General features: G+C 28.7%; 1 protein-coding gene across 1 annotated transcript in view; it reads right to left on the reverse strand.

The window, feature by feature from the left end:
- Positions 1-487: 487 nt before the first annotated feature.
- Positions 488-24,359, reverse strand: part of Ranbp16 (Ran-binding protein 16) — a 197,760-nt gene continuing 173,888 nt past the window's right edge. The window contains exon 26 of the mRNA XM_087155667.1: positions 488-542. Within this exon, the coding sequence (XP_087011793.1) occupies positions 503-542 (40 nt within the window). The 3' untranslated portion in view covers positions 488-502. The remainder of the gene's footprint in view (positions 543-24,359) is intronic.

The raw sequence follows: 24,359 nt of genomic DNA on the forward strand, positions 1-24,359 counted from the left end.
TAAATATTTTTTTTTTATTTATAGTTATTTTTATAAAAAAATTTTTGAGTGCTCCTCACACTGTTGGACACACTCCTCACACCTATATATTTTGCTTTGGTTTTATTGATACAATATCAGAAAGCACTCTGTTTTGCGGAAATAATCGTGTGAGCTGAAGAAAGGATTATATCTTTTTTTTTTCAATTTTTTTAATAAAATTTAATTTTTTTTTTCATATATAAACTATTGTTTGTTATTTTTTTACTTCTTTTTATACGTCTATAATTTTAATTTTTCTTTGTTTTATCCTTCATTTTGAACTTTTGCAAAATCATAAGTTTTAAAAATGACCACCATCCCTACTCCATGAGCATCCGGAACAATTGATATTGAGGACACCACACTATATACAGGAAGAATTTTAATATCCCGTCGGTCTGCACAATCTATTATATCAAAGATCTCAATTCTTGAAGAAATGTACTGAAGTGTTCGATTCCAGCTCCTATCCATGTATCTTTCAAATAGTGCCAATAAATTGTATATCGAGACAAAGCCACCTGCAAATAAATAAATAAATGTACTTTAGAAAAATAATTCTTTCTAACCAGCAGTAGATTATATTCTTCCACTGTTGTTTGTCTGTTGCTATAATTGTAAAAGTATTCTTGCTTTTTATTCAGTGTAACGGTAAATTTTTCTGTGGTGGTAACACTAAAAATGTAAACAATTACGTATACATTTTTTAGACAACATACTGAAATGTTAGACAAATTTTTGCTTTAAACTGTATACAGTTTACTGTTCTCAACTACTTCAAATTAAAGTAGTAATTTTTATCTATTTATCAATATGGAGAGATAAATTTTCAAGTACTTATATCTTGCCTAAAATATTGTTACAGAGAAATTCTATTATTGCATTAACAGGGATTAAACCCTCGTATAAAAATTTAAAAAACGGTTGCCAATTTTCTAATTATCAGACATATTTTATTCAAATCAAAGCTAACAAAATACTTGATTTTAACTTTCGGTTTTTAAAACAGCACCATCACCATGTTTACAACTAAATATTATTGCTCAAATTGTTAATGTAAAGAGGTAGAATATCCTGTTTCGTCCAATATGAAAAATGTAATATTTTTTCCGTCGTTATTTTAATTTTAATAGTTTTCAACCCCTGCATCATTATATTTAACTCAACTAACCGAACATGGTTTTACATACATATCTTGAATTACTATAAGACTTAACCCTTTACAATTATTAAGCGTGAAAATTTGCCATATCTCATATCCAAAAACATAAGAACTGATAAAACGATTATTTCATTCTTTATTTTATAGTGGTGAAACAAAAAATTTCTGTCCATCCTGATATTTTAGAACTAAAAATTTTAAATTTTAATGCATGACAATAGCATTTCTTAAGAAAAAAACCTAAATAAAAATAAATATACCCACTGAAAATTAACATAGTTATCACTCTTTATGTAACATCATTTTTCATATTGTTGCAATAAAAAATAATAGTAAATGGGTTAAGTATACTGTTTATCTTGGAAGAATTTAATTAAATAAATTTTGTTAATGCAAAGCATTATAAGATCATTTAAAGTCACATTGTAAGATCTGACAATCAATAAATAAATGATTTTAAACTAAGATAATATGAAGATATTTGAAAAATCCATACTCATAGTACTTGTGAATAAAATTCAAAAACTTTCGCCCCTTCGCCAACAAAGTATTTGTACATGTTTTTAGGGAGCGTTACCATAAGCCTCTATGTTTCATGTGAATAGTACTGTAACCAATAAACAAATGAACATTACATTTTTAACACACATTAAGGATTGATCGGATTAGTTTGTTTTTATAATGACCTAAACTTAGAAGTTTCAGCTTATATGGAAAAAAGTGTCAGAAACAAAACTTTTTATAAGCAACTTGAAACAAAAAGTGGATTTTTTTTTACTGCATTTCATTATAAAACATTAAAAATTAATTTGCCATAAATTCTTAAAAAATTCAATCTGAAATGAAGCATGATTAAAAGCCCCTGAAAATTTTGCAAGAGATATCACCATATATGTTTCAGCATAAGTCTGCAACGGGGACTAAATTAACAGATGTTTAATATAAACATAAATCATTCAAATTATTAAATGTGTAAGCAATTATTTTTATAATTATCGATTGTTAAATCATTTTATGATCAATACACAAAAATTAATACCTTCAAAAATGTGCAATAAGTAATTACCACTTCCCACTTCACGGCCAACCGTAAGAAATAGCTATCCGTTCAAAAAAGTTTAGTTCACAAGCGGATTTAGTTCTCAGGTCATTTAGAAGGAGATAGAAGAATATTGGGAAATAAATATTATATTTACGATATTATCTTTATTTACAAAACATTACAAAAAGATATTTAGTTTTGATTTCTTTGATCTTAAAGCAAACTTGAACTATTTTGGCTTTTTAAACTTTTTCCCTAGAATTTTATAGCTAAATTAGCTTCCAATGAAATAAATTAGCTAATAGGAATTAATTTATAACGTTTTATGCAATCGGCGTCATCGATGGATGCTCTACAATACTGTCATTTTTAAAAGCCTTCCAGAGAATGCAATAGGGCATTAAAATTAACTCGGATATTTTTTCTTATGACAGTCATGAATAAAGATGGGGCCCCGAGCAAGACTAACAGGTGCAATAAATGATAGGTTCATTCATTTTTCCTTGAAAAGTATGGATTGTATTTAAAGTAATTGTTATGAATTATGCTCCATTTTTTTAGTATTTGTGTGTTCTTTTTTCAAATATTCTTCTTTAAATAAAAGAATGGCAAACGTTGACGTTAAAATTGTATTTGTTAATGGAAAAACATGTTTGTGTCTCTTTATAACTCAATTCAGGATGCTTAAATGTGAATAAAAATAGTTTGCAGCTAAATTCTAAATATAATGAACAACGTGAATTCTCTTATTACTTCAAAAATTACTGTTCTGTTACGTTCTTTATTCGGTTTCAAATATAGTGTGTATATTACCGGTAAAGTTGGAAATCCGGCAATTTGTGCAATAGCCGAAATCGACCAGTCAAATACGAAATGATTATACATTTCACACAAGCATTGTATATGATGTCGAATGACAATTCGACAGAGTATATAAACAACACTATGATTAGTTCCTTTAAATAGAATAATTATGATAGTAGATACATTGTTTATTTTGCTTTCTTCAAAAAAAAAATCATACATTTCACACATGCATTGTATATGATGTTGAATGACAATTCGGCAAATTATGCAAACAACACTATGATTAGTTCCTTTAAATAGAATAATTATGATAGTAGACTCATTGTTTATTTTGCTTTCTTCAAAAAAAAAAATCATACATTTCACACATGCATTGTATATGATGTTGAATGACAATTCGGCAAATTATACAAACAACACTATGATTAGTTACTTTAAATAGAATAATTATGATAGTAGACTCATTGTTTATTTTTCTTTCTTCAAAAAAAAACATACATTTCACACATGCATTGTATATGATGTCGAATGACAATTCGGCAAAGTATATAAGCAGCATTATATTATTATTAGTTCCTTTAAATAAATGTGAATAAAACATTATGATAGTAGACTCATTGTTTATTTTGCTTTCTTCAAAAAAAAAACATGCATTGTATATGATGTCGAATGACAATTCGGCAAAGTATATAAGCAGCGTTATATTATGATTAGTTCCTATAAATAGAATCATTATGATAGTAGACTCATTGTTTATTTTGCTTTCTTCAACAACAAAAAACATACATTTTTAGTAATCACCATGTATTATTAATAATAATTACCAGGTTAACTGGGATAATAACCCAGCAGGGAAATGTATCCTAAATTTTGTAAATTAAGATTAAAAACATCATACGAAACTTTGTTAGATCGTAAGTGGAATATTTTTCATATTTTTTGGACAGATAAGAAAAGCTGGAAAAAATTTTTTTAATTAACTCTAAAATTTGTTAGTACGCCTTTCTGCATCCCACGATTCATCTGAAATTATGAAAAATTAGACACTAAGAAGTTCTTTCTCTGAATATACATTTAGTTTTTCATTTGATTTGAAATCTGGAAAATATGGTCCCAATAGTTTAATCAGGATGCAAATCGAAAGTTTAAGCCCTTTAAGGTAATTCTTTTTGCAAATCGCACCATATGTCATAGCTAATAACTCTAGCCGAAAATTCTTTGCACTTATTTGTGAAAAGCATGTACCAAAAATATAAGTTCTTGCAATCATAATTTTAAATACTATCTGACTAATTAGTTTTTTAACGATTGAAAAAACTCTGAATTGTAAGGAATGCTATGCTGTTTTTTATAACTTTACAAACACTGTAGATAAAAGGAACTTTAAAAGGCAATAACATTTTGTGAGTTGTCAGTTTGCAAAGAAAATATTCGAACTCTGTCGAATAAATGAGGGAATTGAAATTGGATTGATACATATTTTGTTTTCGAACTCGATGTTGTTAGATAGTTGAGTCTTATAAATCATCAGAACCAATTTTATTGTGGTGAACATTATACTGAGCCAGTTTGTTATCTCTTTCATGTATTTTGTAAACGTGATCCGTGAGCCTAAACGTCTGTCGGGAATATTTTCTGGCGTGATGAGTTTAACAAAGAGCTCACGTAGGTTAGCGAAAGTAAGAACTGAGTAAAGTGTACTTCAAAAAGCTACAAAATAGAAACAATCGATAGAAAATTTTCAAGGAATAGGACCGAAAAGCTTTCAGCTATAAACCTTTATCACCAATTGTGATACACGGGCCGAATTCTAAACCAGGCGAAACAATTGTTTTTATAAGTTGAGTCTAAATGAAACGAGTCGATTAGTTCTCCGCAAGACGTGTATTTATTGTTTTGCTCCGGTCTGTCTTGTTTTTTTTTCCTTTTTTATTATTATATATATAGAACTCTCTTTTTCTGGTCTTGTTTTTTTTCTTTTTTTAAGTTAAATCAAATGCTTCGAACTGTAATAAAGCAAATTTATGAGTCGTGATACATATTCCAGCTTAATCGATGCCTTTTAAACATTCATACCACTAAAAATTTTATTTTAATATTCAATCAAGCAATTTTATACTTACTTTATGACAATTTTTTAGCAAAACAATCATGGTTTGAAAATATACTATTGTCAATAAAATTAAAGACAATTTAAAGGTTTTTGCATATTCAAAGACAATTTTTATTTCAATAAAAAAAACTATATTTTCCCGGTGTTTCGATGAAATTTAACGAATATTAGAAGAGACAAAAAATATTGTGTTGCTCAAAGAAAACTTCACACTGTTTAACACACTACATGCCAATCACGTCGAAGTACGTTTTTGAAAAATCAAAATAAGGCTTTTTACTGTTCAGCTCACAGCTGCCTGGTCTTCGTACTATTCGACCTTGTAAAAAATGAGGATTATTTGAAAAACTAGCAGTGGGAGGATGGAAGAATAAGGAATACTTAGACGTTTCGACTCATCCTAGTCACAACTGTTCACGCTTCTGAAGTTCATTAATAAACATTAATTATTTATTATATTTAAATTCTTTTTATCGTCGAACCACACACTTCAGATGAAAAATTCAATTACAGTGGTGTACATTAAGAAGAAAAAAAGTCAATGCAACAATGAAACATTTTGGTAGAATTTATTTCAAAACATTGTAAGACAAACTGTTAAGGTATTCAACAAATCCGCTAAAAAAAAATATCAAATTTTATTGTAAATTTAATTTTAAAAAAAAGAAGACGTGATAAAATATTTACAAAGTAAGCTTAGAAACTATTTTCCTTTCGTAAGTTGAAACCTTTTACAGAAAACTGATCCATATTTTAACAATCAAAGGAATCAGTTTCCTTATTTAGAATACGAACAGAGCGTAACAAACATGTATGGCATACTAAAAATGGGATATCAAAAGCATTTTGAAATTTAATAAGAGAAACAGTGCATATATATTAATATGAATTATAATGAAGAAAACGTAGATAATTATTTTGAACTCTTTCAATGCACTGTTTTTAATTATGATAGTAGGTTAATACTGCACTATTGCAAGGAAGAACGAATAAAAGTAAGGTAAATAATTTTCAAGGTTTGTTCATTTATGAAACTTTTGTTTTACGTTATAGAATATCAAGTTTTGAAGTCTTTATATGAAGAGAAAAATCAAGATTAAATTAGAAATTTTTACCAAGATCTTGAATGATAACCAAACGATTTAAAATAAGATTGTTAAATTTATTTGAGAATGTTGAGGATTTATACGTCTAAATAGCATTAAAATATTTTTAAATATTAAGATCAAAACGGTTGATAATACACCAATAAATAACCTAAGTCTCTCTCTTAATTCAAACTAATTGTGTTTCTAAACTTTGAAATATTCAAATAATACACAAAATAAAAACAAAAGAAAACTTTTAATTTTTTTAAAAATACAGCAAAGATTATTTATGAATAAAATGAAGAGAAACATCATTTCTAAAACATGCATCCAAACGACATAAAAAAGATAGCTACGAGATTTTCATAAAAACGAAATTCAACCATTTTATTGGAGTTCATTTTTAAAATCAGATTTGATTTTACTATTTAAGCGAAGTAAATCTAAAACCGTAGATTTTTTAGCCATAAAACATACATGTGAGAAATAACGTTTTTTAACTTTTGTAAATAAAACTTTCAAACATCTATGACCTAGAATAGCTAGAGGCGTTCATTCAAATCATATTTTCTATGAACAGGAATAATTTTAATTTGCTTACAAGTATCAGGAAAGCAATTTGTTTAACAGTAAATTTGCTCAATAATAAAATTGTTCAATAATAATATTGCTCAACATAAAATTGTTTAACAAAAAAATTGTTTAAGAAATTGTTTAATATAAGGTTACTCCTGAACTAAATAATTGATTATGTACTTATATATAAAGAGTATGCATAGTGGGTAAAAAAAAAGACATCACCCTGAATAACTTTCGTTCTAATGATCGGATTTTCACGTACTGAGTGTCAATCTTAATGGTTCCGGGGGGTGACCTCAAATATGCAAATTATTTAGTGCTAACTATTAATTAAGCTACGAAACGGGACACAAAAACGCACTTTCGCTGAATAAGCATAGTTTTTTTACATATTTGGATCCTTAACCTTCAAAACATGGGGGGTAACCACAATCTGGGAAATACGGTCCCCATAGTTTGGTCAGGAGAGAGATCCAAAGTTCGAACTCCTTTATGTTAATTTCACTTTCTGCACTTTAAGTCATATTTTGAAAACTAATTAAGTTATTCAAAAAAAAAATATCCCCACTTATAAAACTCATTTGCCCAAAGATAATTTTATGCAAAAAAGGATTTTTAATATTTTTTTTTTTATTATACCATATTAATCTACGTATTTTTCTATTGCAAAATCTAAAGTTTTAGCAGTTTTTATTTCGTAGGAGCCGAGAGAAATTAAAGTTATTTAATTATTTTTTAAAAAAATAATCTGGCGACAATGAAGAAATATTTAAATGGGGCGATTAATATTTAAATGTGGTTGACTTACGAGGAACTTGGCTTACGTGCGCGTAGAGTAAAATTCCATTCATATTTTTTTCGCTAATTACCGATTGCTAATCCTTTTTTTTTTCTTAATTATAAAATACGATGTTTCTTTTTTAGTGGTCTAAAAATTTATTCGTAATTTAATAACGAGATTTGAATAAAACATTTTATTGAATAACAAAATTTTATTTAACGAATGTTGACTTTTATAAAAGCATGCTTCTGATGGAATGTGATTATGCATCAGCTCTTTTTAATATTATATTTCAATTTGTTCCTTCAATAATTGATACAATTTCAGAAATATACCCAGGTATGCATAGATTTGGAATAATATGTTTATCCATTTCTTCAGTATATATTTTATAATTATTTGAACGAATACTTAATCAACACTTTTAAGCATCTTAAAATTTCTCAACATCTTATCGTCTTATTCTTTAAATAAATTTGTTAATTACCTGTCAGAGAGTGTTTCGCAGAAATATTTCAATTATTTTTTTTATTTATCTAATTTAAATATGAGAAGTTTTACGGTATTTAGCTAATTTATGTTTTAAAATATTTGTAATGTTCAAAATGCTTAAAAGGTATCCACTTAAATCCTATAGGAAGAAATTCAAACATTTTTATACTATTTATAGTTTCCTATTAATTAAGTCACAGATTATTTAACCAATGAATGTCATATGACTTATTGATAGAGAAGTTAAATTTTTAATTCAACTAAGTAAAACTTAAAAAAGTTATCTACCACATCCGCATTTAGTTTCAGATAATTTATTTTACTAAGCATATTTATTATATGCAAGGGGTGGAAGGAATATTTCCTACGAACAGCATTAATTCCTTAATATTGTTGCTAAGCTATTTAATCACTTATAATTTCTGCGACCATCTTCTAACAATTTCTAAAAATAAGAAAAAAATACCAATGAAAGGATTTGTTTACATAAATGCAGGAAATAGTTAAGGGTAGTGGGGGAAAGGTCAAGAAGGGAGACCAAAACTGGGAAAATATCTTGTTTTTTACATTAAGTGTAAAATTCATCACTTTAAATTAAATTTATTTCTCGTTACAAGCAGAATTTATAAATTCGGTTATTTATAAGCACAGAATGATCAATTCTTTACTATAGGAAGAATTTTACAACCCATCAAAGATTTGCATTACACAATCGTACAGTTGAGTATATGCAGAAAAAAATGTTTTAATGTAAAGTTACTCCTCAGTTGTTTAGCAAAATGAGTATAGTGTAAATAAATAAGTTTGATCATCCCTTCAAAATGAAATTAGAAACAAAATCAAGACCAATAGTTAGAGAATTTTATTTAAGCGCTCATTATTACATCAACATTATTGAAGCAAAATGCTTGAGATTTGGCGACATTTGTAAAAAGAGAATAAGAGAATTTATCAATTAGAGGGGCACAATGTTTAGTTGATTTTTTCTTATTTATTTATTTATTTTTTTTTTTTTTTTTTTTTGACAAAACTATTTTTGCCAGATTTTTCAGATTGCATCTACTACTAATAACTTGATGCTCAAAACTCCAATTCCATAGAACGCGTCGAAAAAAGATATGTTTATTTAGAGATATATAACACTTTTCTCCCTCTTATTATATAACAGAATTAATGCTTATCTCGAATTAATTAACATATTTAAAGTCACCCCTTTGAACCACTGAGATTGGCATTTCATACATCATTTGTGAGATTTTTATTTTGGACACAGATTAAAGTGCGGGTTTTAGAAAATAAAATAGATCAAAATGTGCGTCCATTCAAAATCATTAAAATTGTAATAATATTTATGTTTAGACAGTATTTTTGTCCTATATTCGATAAAATATTATTTCTTGAGCCCCAATATATATATATATATATATATATATATATATATATATATATATATATATATATATATAACAAAAAACTCGAAGAAAATTAAGAAAAACAATAAGTATCATTTATTGCGCATAAGCTGCAAGTAAACAGAACTCATTAGATAGGTTCAAAATGAAGATGCGGGTATATGAAGATTTTAAATCATTCTTGAAAAATTTCCCGTTCATGTAAATACATTCGAATTCGCTACTCGCTTTATAGATGAAACTAGATATAGATTTCATCCATGCTTTATTCTGTTTTTTCTTTTTATTTTATTTTATTTTCTATTTTTACGTGTTATTTTTACTTTTTGTGTTCTATTTCATTTGTTGTAATTTTAGCAAAAAAATTTTTTGAGTGCTCCTCACACTATTGTATTAATATATTTTGCTTTGGCTATAATGATACAATATCAGAAAGCACTCTTTTTTGCGGATATAATCGTGTGGGCTGATGAAAAGATTATATCTTTTATTTTCCAGATTTTTTAAAAAAATTTCATTCTTTTTTTCCAGTTGCTTGTTATTTTTTATTATTTTTTTCTTCCCCCCCCCCTTTTTTCATATGTTTATTTTCCTTTGTTTTATCTTCATTTTGAACCTATATATATATATATATATATATATATATATATATATATATATATATATATATATATATACTATACTATGCTATTTAATACTTTAATAGTTATACATAGTATTTACTATTTTTACTAAAATATATTTATGCATTTAGGCGATTCCTTCGTTACGTGTGTTACTTTTACACGACATATTTTAACTTTAACACTTATTATAATAATCTTATTAGATTTACGCTTTACTTAATTTGTTGCTAAATCTACATGTGTTTTAAGTTTGCAAAAGGAAGATAGAAGGCGCAAATCAATTTGATGTAGATAAAAAAAAAATCTGAAATTTTGTTGCGCGTGTTACCCTTTATAATGCTAGGTATTTGAAATTTTGAAAATATTCATTTAATTCTGTGAAGTATGAATGTGTAAAATTACGATAATTTTTTATAGAGAGATACGATATCAAAGCTGTGTTTAGTGATTTTTAAAATTTTTTCCAAGAGTAAAAACTTTTTTACTTGGTGAAAATGGTGCGTTACGTGTGTTAACTGAACGTTACGTGTGTTACCCACTGTGAATATTTCAACTGAAAAGTCATAAATGTTGCACTAAAACATTTATTAAATTTAAATTAACAGAAGAAAAACAATTTAGTTTAACAAATGAAATAGTTAACGTCTTGGAAAGAAAGTTTTACCCCTTCTTTATTTTAGTTTAGAGAGTAAAACATAGCAAATTGTTTGCACATCTATTTCCATAAAATCATTTCTGTCAGGAAACGTAAAATATGCATCTTTTCTAATAATTTTCTGCATATATTGTATTTCAAGTTTACAAGTATGTGCATTTGAGTCAATAATATGCCCAAGATAGAGCACATCTCTTTTTAATTTCAGTTGTAGGAGCTCTACTGATTACAACGTATCAGGAGAAGACAGAAAGTGACTGTCCGTGTGCCTCAATATGTGCATCTACGCATGTTATTCAAGTATCTAGATGCTTGCGTAGATATTTTATGCTTTGAATTACCGTTGAAATTGATTGATCTTTTCAATTAAAATCTTTATTTCATTTTGGCAAATATGTAATACTTTTGTATTAGGCATGAGTTGATTGGTTAGCTTTGCAAACAACACTGTATAACAAATCAGCTTTTTTTGTATAACAACACTGTTGTTAAATTGATTTTGCCTTTGGCTTCGCTCTAAAGATTTTGTACTACACACCTATCCCATACAAAGCACTTCTGCCATGTGATACAGTAAAATATATTCAAATGAATTTCTTTTTTATATTTTGATTGACGAAAGCTGAAATAATTCAACCATATATTTATTTTTAAATTTTTAACTAGGCTTATCACTATAGAAGGTTTCTGTTAGTTCATCTTCTGAAGTAGAATCATTTTGAAACTGCTTTTGAAACAGTCTTAAGATAAAAGCGCAGACATTGTTTTACCTTTGTCTTTTGTATCGGAGAATATTGTAAATGAAAAACAAGTATCGTCTAAGGAAACAGCTGCTATGAATAACGGAACAGAGGCTAGATAGCATAATGCTGATTGAAATTCGTTTTGATATTAAAAAGAATATGCCATTGCAAAGTCAACTTGAACTACCCAGATTTTAATGCTCTTACGTATTATTGAAAGTTAGTCCAATTTTCTGTAGTAATTTCAAAACATTCTTCCTGTACATTTGTCATCATATATTCATTGATTTTCAGCAATTGTCATCTTTTTCATCCCATTGTTACCAAACTACAATAAAAGATGGTTTGAAATCTAAAACAAACAATGAAAAATTGCTGTATCACAAGCACCCTTCCAACAATCTAAGATCTCTTTCACTTTAATTACATAAATACTTTTACCATCACCATGTTTTGTGATAAACTTGATTTTAGCCTTCCAGTAAAAGAATAAAAATTTCATGATATTTGCATTGATTCTGAGTGGTACAGTAGTAATACACTTTTTGGTCATCAAGCACAAAATTTGGAAAATTAAACAATGCTCATGATGTAACTAACAAAAAGTAGTATAAGCTTCTCTTAGAAACATTGTTAGATAGTTCTTTCGTTTTATTTACAGTTTTTTTCCTTTATAATCCAGACAACTAACTCTTGTTTCAATGCAAACATAGTATAAACAATCTCACTTCTGAAGAAAATTCATTTATTAATAATTAAATTCCTCTGATAACTTAGTGGTGAACCTTGCTCATCATCATCAATCTGTTTTGAAAGTTCAAGTCTAACATTCTTTATTTCTTTATTTTCTTGCCTTTGAAGTGCAGAATCCGATGTTTTTTTCTTTTTTTCTCCATCTTCTTATTCTTTTAACTCCAGGTAAGGACATTATTTTAAGCTTATCCATTTTATAATAATTTAGCAAATGCAGTCAAAATATTCTACTTAAACGTAAACATATAACAAATTGAAGTTTAGGAAAACAATTTCCAAAAGTTTCAAAATTATCGTCTTATTATGCCGTTTTTTTATTAATGCTTATACCGGCCTGATTTTACAAAAAACCTCAATCTTGCAATTCCTTATTTGTGCTAATGAAGTTGGGCGTCGGTTATAATAAATGAACGAACATGATATAAATTTTTTATTGAAAATAAATAATTAAATAAAGTGTATAAGCACCTCTAACACACATAACGGTAACACGCGTAACTTTTTGTTACGTGTGTTACCTTGAATAAAATTGATTCTTAAATTTCAACTATTGGCAGTTTTAATTCGAGAATTTTTTCCGTTGAATATCTTGCCTTCTTAATTTACAAAACAAAAAATTTTAAAATTTTCTATCTTACTAAAGTTTTTGCAGAAAAAAATGCAAAATTATGTTACGTGTGTTACCGGGAAATTAGATTATCTTGATTAATCAACTTTTAATCACTTAAAAAAATTTAGGCCAAATGAAAAAAGTATATAAAGCAATGATAAAAGAATAAAATAGTTATATATATTACTAAAAACTATTTTATTGCTCTTTAATATTTCAAGAACTCCAATAGAATATGACATAACAAAGCAGAGAACTCCTGTTAAAATTCAGAGTGGTCCATCTTTTGTTAGAATTGAAATAAATATTTTTTACAATTCAGAAAAACATCTTAACTATTAAAAAATATACATCTTCTAGATTTCAAAATTCCGTCATTTTTGTTTTTACGATAATTTTGAATATTTAGTCACTCAGGACCACTTTTCGTGGAATCGCCCATTTATATATTTATGTACATATTCTTAGAAAAAAAGAAAAACAGTTAAGCTTTCGCGTCCAAGTTGATTAAACTTGTCTACTAACCTAAAAGTTTCAGCAAAGTAGGATAATATTTAGAGGTATCTCCAATCACTTGAGTTTCGGTAAATTAACACGTTTTGCGTAATGCATATTTCTTTCAAATTAGAAACATTTATTGAGATAGAATTAAAATTTGATTAGAACAAAAAGTCGGCACATCTCCCTGCCCTGTCTCTCTCTTTCCCCTCCCTCCCCCTTGAGCGCAACCTTAACTACACTGCATGTAAATTACATGCATTACTTTCTTAAATTGCCTTAAATAAAAAAAAACTGAAATGTTTGCTACTTTTTCACTGAAATTCTAGTAGTGCTGTAAAACCGGGAAGTTTGGCTGTTTCTTGGAAAAAATCATTTATAAAAAAGGCGTGCGTCGATGCCTTTTCGAGAATAATATATTGTATAGAACTACACAATGAATATCTTGATACTTGGTTAGAAACTTCATACCTTTCAAAAATATACAAATTGGAAATAACAGTCAACATGTTCCAAACTCTAAACGCTCAAAAACAGACGCCCATTTTGAAGACTTGCAAGACGTGAATGCGAAGAAACTAAAGTTATTAAATTGAAATAATCTCTTGTGTGTTTTTTCCCATTCACATCAAACTTTTATCTAATTAGATTTTTCTTTTCGAATATTAGATCTTTATAAACTAATAAAGTTGCCTCATACGCTCCTTGCCAGACGTAAACACTCACGTCTGTCAAGCTTGAAAATAGGTGCTTGTTTTTTGAGCGCTTGACTGTCATTTCCAATTTGTATATTTTTGAAGCAAATGAAGGTTTTAATCAAGTAATATCTCACCGCTTCAGTCTCTTGGGATTATTTACTTAATGAGTATCTTGGTTAAGTCCGAAAGCTTTTAGGTTGAACTATACAGCTCCAAAATAAATACACAAGTGGGCGACCTTTGTGTTAAAATACAAACTAAGGTAAACAATGTTTGAGAGCACAAAAATATTTATAAATAAATATTTTTTGTGCTCTTAAACGTTGTTTACCTTAGTTTGTATACAGCTCCAGCCGGCATTCGAATCTTAGTTATGCAATATTATCCCACTTTCTCCTATAAAATAATAAATATGTATATTGAGCTGAATCTGATTTATCATGGAGCCTGAAGGACCCGAGTTTTGGGGGCTCACTTTTCTGGGGCACCTCGAAAAGCTATAAATATTTTTTTATGTGTATTTTTACTTAAGAATAGTCAATTAATAGTATGAGTTAACAAAAATAAAGTTAAATAAAAGTTCAAATTTACTAATATATCATAATTTACTTATGTTAAAAAAAAATGTTTTATAAGCATTTTGTAAATAAATAAGAAGTATATTTGGTTTAAAGTTACGAGGGCCAGCGACAATTATCTGCTTTCAGGACCCGATCAGTGCTGAATATATCACTGAAAGTGAATATATCACAGTGCTGAATATATCACATCAAGGCTGAATATATCACTGACATTGAGGGTGATATATTCAGAACGACCTTTTTTTTATTCAATTCAATGCAAAAAGCACTTTGCTTATTTTTAAAAGGATCTAAAAGAAAATATATTTTACTTTGTTGATAAAGTGAACCCATAAGAAAATTATAAATTCTCTATTTCTGGAGTATTTTAATTCAGCTAAATGTATTGTCGCAGTTTTGCCTGCATTGGGGAAGCAAAAAGGGAAATTTAATGTTATGATTTACTACCCATTTAAGACTACACAATTATTTCCCGATTTTTCTAAAATTTGCACTCAAAATCAGGATGTGGAGTCAGAAAAAATTGATCGACTCTGACTCCAATGGGTTAAAGCTTATATCTTATAGATAAAAAGGAAAAACGGAGTTTTTTATCTAGTAAAAATTATTTAGTCAAATATTTATTATTTGTACGAGAACTAAAATATTACTCAAAGAAATATTTTGCGAAACATTTAAGTTATAAGTTATTACACTTAAACTTTCTTAATCGTAGGTTTGATTGAACTATTGAAAAAGTACCTAAATTCCAAACCAAAATTAGTTTATCTGATTTGAGAAGTCAATTAAAATAAATATGGAAATGTATTCTATTCATCATTTCTATTCTATTCTATTCTATTCTATTCATTGTAAATGTTTCCTAGTCCAGAATATTCCCTTACGAATCATTTTTTATAAGATATATTACGAAATACTGATATCCAGCTCCTTTCTTACAATATAATTCAATACTTTGTACTATTTCAATGTTTTGCACAAATATTTGATGTAGAGTTCATAAAATTTAATGTAATTTTAAAGAAAAATACTATTAAATCTAATCGTGCATATATAAATGGAAATTATAATTTTCTTGGCAAGTGGGTATTGAATATTTTCCAAGAATTTAGGGAAAATTTTAATAGAAACGGACATTTCAACTACAAACTCCACAGCTCTGTGTAAAATCTTTAAGAGTTTTATTATTCAATGACTTTTTTAATCCTTTTGCTTCCTCAAAGTTTCTTAATGTTCAGCTCACATCGCTCCATCTATCGAAGCAATACTCAAACACAAACTAAAACGAAAAGACGTTCAAATTTCAAAAAATATTCAATGTGTGTTAAACAACTCTCCTCTAAAAAACAATATTCTCTCAATCAGAACAGTATTAAAAATATTTTCGGGTTCCAGTACTAATTGAAGTGTGAACCGCATTGTATTTAAACTGAAAAAAAAAAGAAAAACATTCATTTTTTAATGAATTGAAGCATCAAAAAAATCTGGATAAGTTCGCAAAACAGTACAAATTTATTTCAAATTAAAATAAAAATTCCGATCAAAATTTAACGTAAGAAGTAATAAATATTTATTATTTTTCTAAAATTCTCGAAGAAAAATTTTGGTTTCTTAGACAATTTTTTTTTAAATTTAAAATTCGCAATACATTAAAACTTTTTTTCTCATTAGCTAATTGGTAATTTTAAATACCAACATATAGAAATTAAACAAAAACACTCAAATGATTCTGAAAAATGAAAATTCAGCAATATTTTTTTTCATTTTAAAATTTTGCTATCTCAAAAAGAATTTAATCGAATTGACACAAGTTTCAATATTAATCAAATCTAATTTGATTACGTAAACAGGATGCAATTCTTTTTAAATTATCAAAATATTTTAATCCTTATTAAGCTGAAATAAGAATAAGAAAATATTATTTAAAGCAATTTTTGCACGACAAGCAAGGTTTATACATCAACATAATGTATATTGTTAGATCTGAAAGAAGAAATATTAGTAAAAATTCAGATTTAATGGAGTTAGGAAGAAAGAAATATTATATTTAAATATTCAGATGATCATTGATTTACTTTTAGAGAATTTCTTCTCATTAAGGATCAAAATAAAGAGTCATCATTTTGAACTTTCTTTAAAGCTGAGCCGCAGTCGCAGCAAAAGCATAAACAAAATTTTGACTAAGATAAAAAATAGACAATTAATAGTATCCGGATACGTAAAGGATAAAAATAAAAAATAGTATTAAATGTGACAAAGCACAATAATAAATTTTGATTTAAAAAAGATAACAACCAGAAAGTGATTAATACATTAATACTATCGTCTTAGATGTCGACACAGGTAGTACTTTAAATATAACTCGACAACACTTTTTGATATATTAAAAGTTCAAAAAGAAAGAAAAATTCTATAATTGTGAAAGAAACTAAAGGTAATTTGCAATTTAATCAAACTAACTTGCACTTTGAACCTAAGAATTAGAATTGTGGGCTGCGCTTTTTTTTTCTTTTTTTTTTTTAAATTTTTGACACTGATTTGCCTTATCTCATCTCAGGGTTAAAGAGTTTCATTGAATTTTACTCTATCATTGACTGTGTGAAACATGTAGTAATGGAAAAGCATCGAAACCTGATAACTTTTTCTGATTTTAAAAGAGATCTGTCGTTTGACATTTCTCCAGAAAATATTGGGTAATAATTGCAATAATAATGATAAAGAAGAAAAAGTAGTAAATAAAGACAAAAAAAAATGAAAAATAAGTTAAACATAATAAAAAGAGAAATAATGCTAAAACAAAATTAAATTATTCTAGTGCTAAAGAAAGAAGAAAAAATAAAATTTAAGACATTAAAGTAAATACGAAAAATAAAATTGTCAAAAAAGAAAACTATTATTGAATTAAATTATTAAGTAATATATTATATTATATAAGTATATTTTAAGTATATTATTAAAGTAAAGCTAAAAATGGACATAAAAATAAAGACAAAAATAGCAAAAATGAAAATAACCTTGAAAGTTTCAATATTCCTGAGACTGATTTAGATATCGTAAAGTTACATTATCAGGATTGATAGAATTACGCAAATTCAAGTACAATTACAGAAACTCCGAACTTCAGAAAATTTTTTGATATTTTAAAGATGTTGTTGCTATTATTAAAAACAAATAAGTAAATAATTAATTGGGGTTTTTTTAAAGAAAAGAAGAAACAAAAGGAAAACTAAAATTTGGAAATTGGAATCTGGACATAATTGGAATCTGGATAATTACTTTTTTCAAAAAAAAGATTTAATTTCTTAATCAGCTCACATGATTATATTCGTATATTCGAAAAAAGGAGTGCTTTCTAATATTGTTTTTTTTTTTTTTTGTTTAAATAATTGTCTATAATGAAAAAAGAAACGATGAAAATAATGTTTTTTTTTTAAAAAAAAAATAAAACGTTATTTTCTTCTTTTATTGCTCCGTCATTTTTTCCTTGTTTTATCTACATTTTAAACTTATATTATGAGGCCTACATACTTGCATCTTATGCGCAGTAAATAAATATATATAATATATATATAATATATAATATATATATCATTTCAAATGGCAGGCACTGAACTTTATTCTTCGCCTTAGAAGATGCCGGAATTGTTACTCATTTTACGTTAGCCAGTGGGCACCTGAGAACCAAAGTCACGGAGGCGAGCAACATTACCCACGCCACACTGCCACAAATCCGTTCATAGGGTGGGCCACATTCACACATCACACACAACAGAGAACATCACACACAACATCCATACACCTGGCGGGATTCGAACCCGCAGCCATTGGCTTCGCAGTCAGGCGCTCTAACCGCTCGGCCACCTGCCACCATATATAAATTTTAAGTGGCTTTTTTATGATGTAACTGCTAGTAAAACTAAGACTCGAATAGTCGACCCCAAGACCCTAATTAGGGAAACCTCTTACTTAAAGAATTTATTATATATTTTAAAACTTGAAAAAAACTAAGTTTTGTGCTGTCTATAGATATCTTTTTTTTTTCTACAAATAAGATTTCTGAGTCATATGTATACACACTGAGTAGCCAAATTATTATGACCGCCTGACAGTTTTATGCAAAATGAGCTATTACATCACAGAGTTGCCCTTAGAGGGCGAGATAGCGAAAAAAAGGGAATGAAAGGCAGGTGAACTATCAATTACACTGTATTACTCACGGAGATATGGACAAAAATTGTGACTTAACTGGGTTTGAATGCGGGATGATTGCTGGCGCTCGAAGCGTCGGAACCAGTATCAGCAAAGCGGCTGCTCTTGCATAGTGTTTGAGAGGAGCAATTAATTAACGTGTACAAAGAGTGAACTACCAAGCAGAAAACCGGGTCTCAACGTCAGGCTTGTGGTTTGCATGGGCAACTAAATGCTCAAACTGAAAGGAAACTGACCAGAGTTGTCCTGTCCAACAGAAAAGAAACAGCACGTCAAATGGCGGGGAATCTTAATGAATGGGCAAACGTCTCTGCAAACGTCTCTGAACGAAATGTACGCTGCATATTTACGCCGTATAGGCTTTGGGAGCCAACGACCAGTTCGAAAACTTCTGTTGTCAGCATTTAATAAGAGCAGACATCTCCAGATTGTAAAGGAACAAGAAGATTGGACAGTAGGTGACTGGAAAAGGGTCATGTGGTCAAATGAATCGTGTTTTCAATTACACCATCAAGATGGCAGGGTTCGCATATGACGAAGACAGCACAACAGCATGGAACCCAACTACATTGCCACAACCTGTCAAGCTGGTGGAGGCAATATTACGGCATGCTTTCTTGGCATTCCTTGGGTCCTTTGATTCCTGTTGAACAAAGTCTGAATGCCCAAAGGTATTAAGTGCTATCGCAGATCAAGTACATCCTGTTATGTTAATGGTGCTTAATGCCTGGAATGAATACTTTTAGCAAAACAATGCTCCTTGTCAAACAGCTCGTATTGTCAGATTGTTCGACGAACATGGCAGTGACTTTACCTTGCTTCTTTGGTCCACGCAATCACCAGATCTCAATCCAGTGAAGAATTTGTAGGATGAGATCAAACGGAGCATTAGACAGCTAGATCCAGTGCCATCTAATCTGTCGGAACTGAAAAGCGCAGTTCATCGGATATGGGGTCAAATTCTTCCTACCAACTACCAACAACTCATCGACTCTATGAAAAGCAAAATTCAATCAATATTTTGGGTTGAAGGTGGTCCAACAGTGCAACCACTTAAAATTGCAGTAAATGTATTTTTAAAAACAAAAAAAAAGGAAACCTAACATGTTTTTCTGCTGTAAATATTTCAAAGTCATTTATCGAATTTAGTAGTTTTAATTTTTGTGTATAAGCATTTATGTCCAGTCTGTCTCTAACATAGAAATATCAATGACTGCCATTTATATAATACTAACTAAAATTAAACGCAAATTGTGTTTAAAATTCTATTGTTACACGGATTTATGCTTAGCAAAATTTTTGTTAAAAATAAAAACTACTTTTTTTTGTCACTCATATTTTGCTGAACAGTGCAGAAGAAGTAAAAGAATTTGAAATAATTGTTTAAGTTTAGTGCTGCCGGAGAAAAAAACTCTGAAAGAAACTAGCAAATCGCGTGGGATGAACATTAAAGTCAGCAAAAGAGACTTCAAATAATAGTTATCATTTGGATCATATATTATACAGATATATGACTCAACAGCTGCGTATTTTGTCCTAAGGGAAAATGTTCTCGTATTGAAGCCAATCTGCCTGTTAACTGTCGATCTACTTGGTGGTCGCCACCTGAGCTCCAGAAATTGCTCTTAGCCGATTGCTTCTCAGAACTTTTTTCCTAAATGTCATATTTATGCTTCTTCGAGTTGGGAAATCTTGAGTTCCGTTTGGGGTAAATCATTTATCGACCAAAGTTAATCCGAGTTATATTGCAAATAGAGCTGGTGATAGAGAAATACTCAATGTAGGACTCCTAGAATTTTATTTTTATTTTTTAATAAATAAAATACTCGTGTCGATGTTAATTTATCTTTCAAAATTTATGCTATGCTATTTAATAACGTTAATTTTAATTAATTTTTCTTTAAAAATATTTCATGTCACTGTGTAAAAAGCATCAAGAATCAATGTCACATAGTAGCAGTTTTATTTATTTAAATTTCCTTTAAAGATAATGCAATTAAAATGTAACTCAAATCGCATTAGCTAAGTTCTGACAAAATTCTAACATGCCCGTTGACATGTAACTAACAAAATTTTCTTTCCATGTTGCCTTAAATTTCTTGTGTTCGTTTTTTTATAAACTCGATCCAAGATGTTCAAAGCCTTTTCTATAGATCAGATAACAAGGTGTATTTATCCATCTCGGTAATTTAAAATGGGGTTTAGATTTTGATACTTGCAATCGTGTGAATTGCTTTAAATGCTCGGGGAAATTTCTTCCTTTAGAGGGGAAAGTAGATATCGACAATGTCAACCTTCATCTATGAAAAGGTACCCCTACATAGAATCGAGTTAACATGTCTTTATGGTAATGAATTGGAATTGTATTTTTGTAGTGTATACACTACAGTACTCCCCCACCAGAGTCATAGCTGTGGTAGAATTCGATGAACATATACCACTAGTTGATCCAGTGCTGTTTTGTGAAAAGCCGGGAGAGCTGTATTAAGTTCACGATCGTGGTCACTCCCGTGTTGCCTTTAGCAATCGAGTGTATAGGTTGTGTGTGATCCAGACTGAGTAGCAACAGCTTGAGGAGGACAATGTCGCAGTCACAAATAGAAAGTCAACTGTTCAATGTGGATTATAAATCGAAGTGAGCGTAACTGTCAAGATAGGCTTATTCACATCACGTCCAGGTCACCAATGTGAGGAAAGTAGATATTAACAATGTCAACCTTCATCTATGAAAGAAACCCCAACATTGAATCGAATTAACATGTCTTATATACTAGTGAATTGAAATTGTACTTTTGTAGTGGTAGATACACTACACCACCTAAAAGGGATATGTAGGGCCAATGTAAAACAATGGAAAGACATGCATTTATTAAAGTCTATATTTTGAATTCATCTTTATATGTGGGTGCATACAATTTATTTTCAAATTGAAACTATTTTACGGTAAAAAATTTATTATTTCAAACAAAATAATCTTAATTTCTTATTTATGAATGACCAAAAACTTCCTTATGTTACTAGTTTAAAAAATATATTTAGTCTAAAAAATAAATATAATATTTTTCAAAAACTATTTTGATTGAACAAAGTATTTACCTGTTAAAAGTTTAACTTCATAATAAAAATAATAAAAGTTTTTGGGTCCTAAATCGTCGATTGTATACTAATTCACAGATTATTTAGAATAGCCTAGAAGGAATTTTGATTGTCATGAACAACGAAATTCAAAGTATATGCCAGAACATCTCAATAAAAATCATTTACAGAAAAAAAAGAAATGCAGAATATAATATGAAGTGTAATTTCAATATAGTAATAAACAATGAATTAGTAATAAACTTAATCCTTTTAACTTTTCAAAGAGAAAAAACGAAACAACAACAAAAAAATATAAACATTAAGATGAAACGAATTTTTAAAAAAATATTGCTTAATAAAAAACATCACTTGTATTAACATTTTTGAGTTTCATTAAATATTTGAAGCTGATCTCAAGTTAGAGTTTTCTTGCGTTTTGCTTTCACGTTGCGTAGTAATTGATCTTAAATATCATTGGCTAAGAATGATATTTTAAGTAATATTTAATTTGCTGTTTTCCTTCATAAATAAATGTTTATATATTAATAATATGGGATAGCCTTTTACAAAAAAGTGGAGCTGGATCAAAAATAATGAAATAGATAATAATTTTAAGAGTTCGAATGTTAGATTGAGGCTATATATATATATATATATATATATATATATATATATATATATATATATATATATATATATATATATATATATACAGGGTGATTATAAAAATATAGGCAAAATTTTAGGAAGTGATAGTACACAACCAAGCAAACAATTTTTATCAAAGAATGCATGGTCGAAAACAAATCGCAAAGGTGCTGGCACATTTGGAAAGTTGTTTCATGCAAACGTGAAAGCTCCATTCCTGTTGCGAGTTACCGCGCTGCGAGTTATTATTTGCTTGTTATGGGAAGAAGAAGAGCTCATATACAAATTTTCGTCACGATACATACATAAAAGCTGCTGATTCGAGAGTGCATTGTCAATCGCGGTAGTAACGCATCTAAAGATGTCGCCCTTCTCTAATAAGGAAAAAGCCGATACGCATTTTGTCTATGCATTTGGTTCCAACAGAATGCAGCACCATCACATTATGTACGAGAAGTGCGAAGCTATCTGGACGTAACCTTTCCAAACCAATGGATTGGGTGAGGTGGTCCTATAGCTTGGCCACCGTGCTAGCCAGATCTTTCATGTATTATCTTCTTTTTATGGGAACAGCTGAATGCTCTTATGTATGAGACTCACATTGAATCTGCAGAAGAACTTGTCGCCAAGCTTTCGGCCGCTGCAGAGAAAGTTCGCGATATGACTGGTGCGTTTCAGAATGTTTGCCAATCTTTTCTTTGTCGTTGTACTGCGTGCATAGCCAATCCTGGCCATTGTCTTGAACACTTATTGTAATCACATGTCATTAAATTTATTTTTATAACTTAATTTCATCGCTCTTTGTGTGTTTTTGCCTCATATAAAAATTTAACTTTTGACGCCCTATAACGGTTTTGTGTTTTGTTTTCGACCATGCATTCTATGATAAAAATTGTTTGCTAGGGTGTGTACTATCACTTCCTAAAATTTTGCCCATCTTTTTAGAATCACCCTGTATATATATATATATATATATATATATATATATATATATATATATATATATATATATATATATATATATATATATATATATATATATATATATATATATATATATATATATATATATATATATATATATATATATATATAATGAAAGGGTAGCAGTCATGGTGAGTGATGTTAGGCCACGCAGATAGCAGTTGGAAGGCAAAACATATTTTATTAACTTCACATAGTATATTTAAGACATTTTCTAGCAAAGGCGGAGCTCAAAATCGCACTCAAAAACTGTGTGCTTAAGTTTTTATCTTAGGGAAAGTAGCAAAGGAATTTCCCTCTATTTTGTTATATTTGAGGGGAAAAGGGAAGTGATAAGGATTACTATTGGTTTATGAAAGAAAACTAGCTTTTCCCACACCGAGCATAGGGAGATATGTCCTGCTCTTAATTAAATGCATAGTTGAGCCAAAAATAGATTTAAGAACAGGATGTGGCTTTTAAAAGTGTGAGAAAGTATTTCGTTTAGAATAATTAATTAGGATGAAGTTTTATAGCAAAGAAACTAACGTAACAAGATTAATAGAAGCTTTTTATGTTACATCCCCCCTCGCCGAAAAATTTTAACTAACATCAAAAAATTTTTTAAAATTATCCCTTTGCAAAACTTTCCTTATGATGACACAATTAAAATAATAATAATAATATTTGTAAAATCAACAAGATATAAAGTAACATGAATTATAAAAAAAACACACTTGCACACTATGTAAAAAAAATTTTCATACAGTGTTAGAGGAAGAAAAAAAAAATTTGAAGTA

Source organism: Parasteatoda tepidariorum, chromosome 12, assembly GCF_982258835.1.
Source record: "Parasteatoda tepidariorum strain Cologne lab strain chromosome 12, Ptep-v5.0, whole genome shotgun sequence".
In the NCBI taxonomy this organism is placed as follows: domain Eukaryota; kingdom Metazoa; phylum Arthropoda; class Arachnida; order Araneae; family Theridiidae; genus Parasteatoda; species Parasteatoda tepidariorum.